The sequence below is a fragment of the Morone saxatilis genome, unplaced genomic scaffold (assembly GCF_004916995.1).
Source record: "Morone saxatilis isolate NCDOM2014 unplaced genomic scaffold, NCSU_SB_2.0 Contig16, whole genome shotgun sequence".
NCBI classification, from domain to species: domain Eukaryota; kingdom Metazoa; phylum Chordata; class Actinopteri; family Moronidae; genus Morone; species Morone saxatilis.
The window spans coordinates 8,999,605-9,008,781 of NW_023339718.1; the positions used below are offsets into that span (position 1 = coordinate 8,999,605).

Consider the following 9,177-nt stretch of genomic DNA (forward strand, 5'->3'; position numbering starts at 1 on the left):
CAAGTTAATTACTGAAATGAATGAAAAACCAGTGGCTGCCTTGAAAAGTAGGAAGCCAGTTTATTAACTAATGGTACGCTTTGGAAAATGGTCAGCAGTATAAACTATCAGTACTTAATGGACTAAAACTTGCAAGATCAATGTTGTAGTCATTTAAATATCTGCATGTTCTGTATATATCAATATGTAATTTTAAAGTATTTGGGATATTGTGCCAAAGCTGCTGCTGCTTACCTGATTACTGTGTGGATTTCCATACAGGGCCTCAACAAGATCTGCCGCTCTCTTCAGGAGGATCTCCTGCAAAAAACAGAATTTATTACATTAACATCATAATAAGATAGTAGCATGTACAGTTCTTTGAAAAAGCATCATAAGCATTGTAAAGTATTTTATTTAGGAGCCTCTAACCTTGGCTAGTTTCTCTGGGTCACCGGGATGTCGTGGAATGACCTTCTGAAGCCGCTGGAAACCATAGTCTATAGTAGGCTCATTTAAGGCTGAAATAAAATAAAAAAGAAACACATATAGCTTGTTAAATATTGGTTCATTCAAATCTCATGTTTAATAAGACTTAAAAAAAGGCACAATGTCTTGTCCAAATACCTGTGTAGATGAAGCGTCCAGGTGCTCCCTTGCAGAATTGTTTAGATTTATATGACAGTGTGACCTCCACAACCCCAGGGATGTGTCGAGGGGGTGTCTGGACACGGATAGCGTGCGGTGTGATCAGCTGAAGAACAGGACACAAAACAGTCACAAAACAGCAACAAATTATTCCCCCCATGCATTGTAAATATTTAGGCTAACACAACACTGTGGAAAGATTAATTTGTGTAGACTGCCCATAAATCATCTAAATAATGAGACAAGCCATATGCTATATATATCATTTCAAAATACGCTTCAGACTGTACCATCATTAGTGAGATGTTTTGGAGACAATTCCTACCTCACTCCACACCAGCATGCTGCCAAACACCACCTGCAGCCCGTCAAAGAAGTTCTCCCCGATGACGATGACCATGGCCCCACCAGTGGTCCAGCCCTCACTGGGACTGATGGCTTTGATACACGGAGTGGCTGGACAGGAGAGCAAAGCAAGAGTTACTCCAGTGGGTTCAATACAAGACGAACACCAATTGTACAAGAGCATGCTTTGAATCTGTTTCAGGAGGTATGTGTTAAAAGTTCTCTTTAGTTTAGAGTTTGTTCAGGCCAAAAAAGCTAACGTTATTTAATGGCTACTTTATTCTATCCATGTGGCTTTTATCCACAAGTAACACCACCATATAAAATGTAGGTCAAAACATCACATGACCTGGAAGCAATGCAATCATATTAACAGCTCTGGTGAAATACAGAGTACATATACACAGATATATTATCTGCAAATATTAAAAGTAAGAGCGGTGAGTGTTAATACATAAAGGGTATTTTAATGTTGAAGCTTGTTGGTGTGGAGCTAGTTTGACCTACTTTATACACTACAGTGTAGTTATTTTCCAGTATAGTATTTTAGTCCATCATATGTTCTGCATATAAAATATTAAGCAACAAAGTAAAGAGTAACTACAGATGTTATAGTGAAGCAAAAAAGTATAACATTTCTCTATGAAATTAAGTATAAAATACGTTGAAAAATGCTAAAATATCTAACACTGCAGTACTTGAGTAAGTTTCCACTGCCCACTGCTGCACAGGCAAATGTAATGCGTTTCTTGTTTTACAGATAAATGCAACTTGTTGACTTACATCTGGAAATGGGTCTTATCCTATATTAATTGTTGTTTTTAATGCTTAAAGATATGAAATGTAAGATATTATCATCTATGCTTTATTTGTAGACAAGTATTTAATTAATGGATTAATTAGATCAGTTAATGACCTCAGTAGCACCACTGATTATGTTTGATATATCATGGTGATTATAAATGGACATTAAGCAGCTCAAGTACCTGCTGTTACAGTTTGTTCCTTGGATCAGTGTGTACTACGTTTCTGAATGATGAAGTAGATATGTAATAAAATCAAACATGATAAATGGGGTGTGACATTGTAGTGCTGTAGTGTCAGCATCTCACCATATTCCATACTATTCTCGACAGACTCGCCTGGCTCCAATCTGCGAGCTCTCCGACCGTGTTTTGAGTTGTTGTGGACGAACATGTTGTCAGACACTGCTAGGACGTGGCCGTCTACACTCACAGTGCTGGACAAGACCACCTGTAAGGAAGTGAGGAAGAGAGCCAAGGGTAAGATACATGAGTGTATGTGCATGACTTAGACAGCACGCTGCGAGTCACAATCTCCGGTTACAACAGCAAAATCCCTGAGCAACAATTTATTTCTATTTCTCAATAGGTAATGTGACATCCCTGGGATCTTCATAATATGTCTGCATTCTGGTGATGACACTGCTCATACACCCCTCCACTCCTCCATCAGGTCTCCATATGGTTTCTCCACTGTCTCTTGCCTAACTTTTTGATTCATACAGCATGCAGCAGGCTTATCATTGTCTCCTCCTGATCCTTCAATGACACCAAACATATGGACCAAATCTCCCATTTTAGCCGGCCGTTAAAGTAGTGGATGATATATAGTGGCCCTAATTTGATTTTCTGGCCTCAGCATGTGTGTGTCCCTTCCCACATCTGCCTCACATGGATGACACACACATATAATTAATGAGGGGATACTTGTAGGTTTTTCTCTTTGGATATTTATGAGTGTTGATTTGATACTATTTCTGAAAGTGATAATGAGTTACAGTGTGTGTTTAGGGGCTTTTTTTTTTTAGAGTTAAAGGTAAAGGGATAGTGAGAAAAAGTAATTTTCATTCAAATTGTAAACCATAAATATTTTTTAATATGCATTTTTAGAAAATCAGACAGCAGAGATAAAACTTTGTGCTCCCTTCGAAATAAACACATGGCAGTAATTTTGCAAGTGAGGGAACATGAGAAAGAAAAGGAGAAAAAAGCATATGTGCTATAGGTGATGGAAAGGGAGGGGAACCTAAAGGAAAATAACTGTAAATTATCGATCAAGCAGCAGACTCCTGTCCAGCTCTGATCACCTTTTAACCCAGAGATGAGAGTCTTGGAGCGCCTGTGTGCTCATAACTTCTCAGCATGTGTCACATCGCAGGAGTTAAAGCAAACATGGTGGAAGACAGAGGGAGCACGAAGAAAGGAAGGGACAGAGGGTTTGCTGGGAGAAGGAGAATGCCAGACGGGGGCCGCTGGTGCTGAAAGACGGCAGAGGAAGTGAGGCGGGAGTGTCCCCTGTGACCACTTCCTGGGTCACGGAGCATGACCTCCCCCATCTGGAGCCAATCACTCAATCCTTGACAACTTCCTGAAACACCTCAACCTATTTCCTGCACCCCAGCACCCCAACGACCAAGTCTCCCACATATCTAACTCCTTTCGTTTGTCTTTCCGTCTCTCTGACTTCTTATTGATTTTTAACTTTCACCTCTAACTCCTTCCTCTATGTCTTCCATTGGAAAAACCTTTCCAGAACTTTACTATGCGAGAGTTTGTGACAGGCGAAATTAATTATTACATTGTTCTGTTAAGATGGATGGGCATGTAGGGGTATGTTTTGCATGACTGTAAAATCTGTTTTCCTATATTCAGTGCCACACATCATCACCTTCCCACTTTCCGCTCACACACAAGCACACGCATGCATTTATTTTTCACCATCCATCTTTTTGTACCTGAAATCTCCTCATATCCCTCGGGTTTCCTGCAGTCTTCAGACAATTCTGGTTACATTTCAGGAAAAACTTCAAGAAAAACCTGCAAAGGTAAATTAGAGGACACATGTTTGTACATCAGCAACTAAAAAAAATCACATGAAAGAATGATGTATATGATTATTTGCTACCCTGCAACACACAATCAAAGGAGACGTTAATTATTTTTTAGAGACAGGTCTTGTAGATGGGGTGTGATTGTATGTGTGTGTGTGCACATCTACATGATTACAGCTCTGACATAAATCCCAGCTGTTTAGCGTAGTATTAAAGTCAATGTTATTACACTTTAAATCAAGGGATGAGAATTTGAAGCACAGTCCAGTGAAAAGCACTGCTGTGTTTCAAAGTAAACTGGAGACAGTGATGTATGCCAGGGGACTCAGGGGACCGTGGTATCCCGCAATGCTGTATTTGAACCCCCACATGGGAATGGAGAGGGAACGAAGTGGAGACAACTACAGAGAAAGTGAAATGAGGAGGTGGAAAAAGGAAGGTAGTGATAGAGGCACAGGCGCTGGTGTGGACATGAATTTTGTTTTCAAGTATATGTGTCTCATTACGTATGTGAGTGTACTTTTGAGGGTGATAGGCTGTGGAGACTGTAAGAAGGAGAGAGAGAGAGAGAGGGGGGTGCTGATAGCCTCTGCTACACCAAAGAGAACCTGAGAGGAAGGTGGAATAAATAGGAGAGAGAGAGACTACGGAGAGACTCCAAATCCCAGGTGTACACAGTTCGGCAACACAGCCCGCTGCCATGGCAACGCAGCTCTGCCGCAATCCCAAAGTCCCCATGCTGAGAGGCAAAGACAGCGATGGGAAAGAGAAGGCAACAACAAGAACACATTCCATCACTGAAATACAGCGAGGAGGGAGGAGAGAGACTTGGCAAGGTGAGATGCAGGAAAGTATCTAAAGAGGGCAGGTGCAGGCGAGGCTGAGAAGATCCACACACATTTCACGGTGAGGAGAATTTAGGCAGAAGATGTGTGATAAAACAAAAGAAAAGAAAAACGAGCCTGGAAGTGATGCTGCGTTGTGATATAATTATGGCAATTGGCGAATATACAGCCCTCAAACCAGATGTCCACTTCACAGAGAGCACAGTTCTGTCTTGCCAATGAAAAACACATCCATTAATGTTCCAATTAAACAAACAACAACAGTGCAGAAGAAAAATGCTGCAGAGGGAGGCAGCGGTTTTGGGCTACATGGTTAGCTCCAATCCCACCCACACTGTGCTCTCTGCAAATATAAGTCATCTTAATGGAGAGTGGTTGTTTGGAGAAGAACTTCATATTGGCCCCACAGCCCTGAACCCTCCCATTGAATAGTAATCGCTCCCTCATTCTGTCAGCTTTTACTCGCTATTCTTCCATCACTTGCTCCAGCTTCCTCCCTTGTGAACGGGATCTGGCTTGAAACTAGCTCTCAGTTCCAACAGTGTGTCCAATATTTCTTGATTTGAGCTATTTCATCGGAGGACAATCAATATTGTTGTTGGCAGAGGGTGATTATAATTTATCAGTGAGAGCTCGGACCTCCAACCTCAAAGCATGCATTAGACCTCAGTTTTGGGTGGAAACATGTAAAAGGGCACATCTGCGCCTCTCCCACTTCCTTTTCTTTCCTCATCAGTGTCTGACTTTGTCATACTTTCTTACATCTGCCTGTTGGACACCTGACAGTATCAGCTTAACATGATTTAAAATCACTGTATATACAATACATTGCACAAAGAAAGTTTGTTTCATGACTCTGAAAAGGGACCATAGTCAAAGTGCTCTGTTTCATTTTACTGCCTCCTTTGAGGATTGTGCTGTATGTATGCTTTATCCTGGAAAATGATTCTTACATTATGGCTCATTTTTAAAGGCTATTGCGTTCATTTATAAGGAGGTAAGTGAGCACAGGGACCACATTTTTGGTTTTAATAACCATGTCCACGGTCTAGCTGTGGTTGAGCCACAGCCGTTTCCTTGCCACATGCTTGTTGGCCACTTAATGTTCCTCAAACCAGCAGTCATCCTTCATTTGACTGACTGACATAATAAAACTTGCGGTGATGCCTCAGATAGCGAAATCACAACCCTAATTGAGAGGTTGTCTACATCCATCTCAGGCTTTGTGCACTTTCTGAGGGTTCTTGACCTTGTTTGTTGACTTCTTCTCATCATTCCCTGTTTGTATGACACCAGATGCCTCACACACACAGAAACACACATTCACATGCATGCATGCACACTCTAATACACAGACACCCCCACCTTTGCCCCCCTCCCAAAAACCCATTGAGTCAACTTTTCACCCCCCTCAGTTCGGACGCACACAGCTGCAAATGCTGAAATTAAAGCGAGACATTGACGCATATATTAGCATGCATTAGCCGCTTCCCCCTGCCCACTTAACATGCAAATCTCCCAGCCCCGTCGCCTCGCACCTTCTGCCACACATTCATTTGCTGAATTATAATTAGACTAATCTTGCATAATTAATAAGAAGTCGAGGACCCTCTGTTTTTTATCCCCTCCTCTATTGTGGTTGCAAAAGTTTAATATTGCTGTTGTTTGTTTTTGTTTTGGTAATGTAATACACCCACACACCTCCCAATCCAGAGGGAAGAGATGAGGAGAACATGCAAAGGAGTTGGAGGTGATCTTCATGTCACAGGGAAATTGCAGAGAAAGGATATTTTCAAAGGAATTCACTAGCTTAAGCATGTTTATATTTAATGTGCGCCTTCGTTACATTAAAAGATTATTCTTTTCCATGAAGCAGAAATGGTGAATCTGTTTGTTTAAAACACTGAGTGTGTAACATAGTACAAATAAAGCTAATGGGAAGCATGTCTCAACTTTGAAACTGTCATATATAAGACTTAATCTTTGTAAAGATGAACAGACTGTAAAGCATTATTCTCTTGTTACAGAAAAAAAGAATATCTTCCTGTGGCATTAGATTACTTACATATACGACACTAAAACTTGATAAGAGCAAGCTCTTTGTGATTTTTGTTGTTCCACATGGATGACAAATTGAAAAAGTAATTGAATTTCACACAGTTTACTGTGGCCACCAATAGAAGTAAGTTTTATCTTCCACAACATCTACCCTCCGCAGACACACTTAAAACAGGAAACACAAACAAAACATAGACCCAGTCTTAAACCTTGGGATCATTTTCCACTGTGGCACCACAGGGAGTCTGTTATTTCTTTTCTGTCTTCACTTCTGCATCTCTGTCAAGGCCTGCAATCCCTTTTGTCTGCATCTGCCTCAGTTCCCAAGACTAAACACAGGCCTCGCAGCATGAAGCGGCCATCCCAATGGTGACAACTTGCTTAGCTTAAACTAGGTTCAATGACCAACCAGCAAGTCGTGACACTAAAAACAATAGCAGAAATGCAGTTTTTCTAAATATTTCACTCCTTAGTGTGAACCCTCGGTTTCACGTTTCCATTCCACGAGTCCATTGGGGCATCTGTTACGCATAAGTGTTACACACTACGCTTTACATATGGCCTTAATCATGCAACGAGCACCTAAGCAGCACAGGACCCCTAACAAAAATTTTCATAGGCATTCATCAGCACTAATCACTGTTGACATAAACTGCCTTTTCACATAGACATAAAACACATCGCCCTCTGTGCTCATTGTAAATGAAGGTTTACTGGTAGCAGCGGCTCTTGAAGCATGTGATGCAAAGGTTTTAATGCAGAGTTCAAGTTAGTTAACAGCACGCACAGCTAAAAAACTTTCTCCTCTCTCTTTTTGGCTTTAGCCCTACAATTTTGGGTTACTGCACCAAAGATGACAAATTTATGCTTTAATACAAAAATTTAAGGAAAAGAATGAGGGGGAGGATGTTGTCGTAATTTTTGTTCAGCAGACATGGATGCCCTGCTGCTCAGACATAGGCAAAGAAGAGTAGAGGAGTGTGGACAGAGAGGTGGAGACAGAAAAAAGAGCTTCTCCTCTACATCTTCTACAAACATGTGACCCTGACCCCTTTCCAAAATGCTCAATAGCTAATGACTGTCAGAAATAAGAAGAGAGAGACAGAGCAATAGAGGAACAGAAAGTTGGAGAAGAGGAGGGGCAAAGACAGGAAGAGAGGGAGAATGTTGATGTCCTGTATTCAGGGCCATCACTCATCAGACATCCCCTCCATCACCCCCCACCCCCACCCCACCCTGAAAAAACAAAACAGTGTCCTGACATCGCGGTGGAGGGGAGTGGAGGGGAGCTGAGGGGAGGGCAGGGAGGGAGGGAGGAAAATTAGGAAACCAGATGTGAAGCATTAAAACATACTGACATGCTGAGGGCCTTCCTCTGCCACACTCACACATTGAGAGCACTAACTCATACAGCAGGCCCAGATGCATGCACGTATGCATGCACATGTCACACACTGGCCGTACAAACCACACACACATTCATGCATGAATTCACAGAGAAATACACAAAGACAAATACTGACTTGCAAGCAACCATGTGTGCACAATCAATCATGCAAAATTATACACATTGGCAAAAGTGATGCCTCAAAAACAAACACCTAAAAGTCATGTGTTTGTATGTGCTAGCTGATTTTTAATAAAACATGTAGTTAATGGGTCAGAAGCATGTTGCAGCTCTTGGCTATGTGCTAGGATTTGGATAAACCAGAGTCGACCTTAGAATATTTCAAGTCCAGGAAAGCTACAGATGGGTCGTCATGCATCAGTGTATGGATATGCATCCAATTAGTACATTTACCCAGGCTGAGGAACGGCTGGGGGGGAGGGATGGAGGTGTTTTGTTTTCCTCCATAGGGAGAGCTGTGTTTGGGGGATGGAGTGGGGAGGCGAGGGGAGGGGTTAGTAATAAATACCCCTGGACCCGGGTCCCCTGGCAGACTGGAAGCTAGACTGGTCACCAGGGTTAACACCCGGGGCACATGACCTTTGACACTGCTAATGGGGCACAGAAAACCCTCCACGAACTGATACCCCCTCTGTCGCATACCACCACAGGACCTTTCACACCAACCTCCCAGTCCAACCCCCCCCGCCTCTTCCTAAAACATACAGGGATATCTGTGGCATCAGCTTCACCAGCAAATGTCACACAGCCAAACTGACTCCATGGTCGTCTTTCCTCCCTTTTTGGTAACAGCTTTTATACACCCAGTCATCAGTAAAACAGTTGTGGCTTTCTTGATATTTACAAGATTGTTACAGGTGAAACCCACTTTCCTATCTACCTACTGTATGGCAAATGACTAGTCACCACATTACCCTGGTGTCTAATATTCTCTCAGCGACATCAGTACTAAAAGTACAATATTTTCCTCTGAAATGTAGTAGAGTACCTCAAAATTGTGCTTAAACATACTATAAGGAGTTTTAACTGGTTATGAAACA

At 41.9% G+C, this 9,177-nt stretch overlaps 1 protein-coding gene across 3 annotated transcripts in view; it reads right to left on the reverse strand.

Moving 5' to 3' along the window:
• The window catches only part of ebf2 (EBF transcription factor 2), a 28,628-nt gene that overhangs the window by 2,570 nt on the left and 16,881 nt on the right, over positions 1–9,177 (reverse strand). For all 3 annotated transcript variants that reach the window (XM_035659032.1, XM_035659031.1, XM_035659030.1), the window contains exons 7-12: positions 3,731–3,812; positions 2,085–2,226; positions 953–1,083; positions 607–733; positions 412–500; positions 235–300 (exon numbers count right to left, since the gene is read on the reverse strand). In XM_035659032.1, the coding sequence (XP_035514925.1) occupies positions 235–300; positions 412–500; positions 607–733; positions 953–1,083; positions 2,085–2,226; positions 3,731–3,812 (637 nt within the window). The remainder of the gene's footprint in view (positions 1–234; positions 301–411; positions 501–606; positions 734–952; positions 1,084–2,084; positions 2,227–3,730; positions 3,813–9,177) is intronic.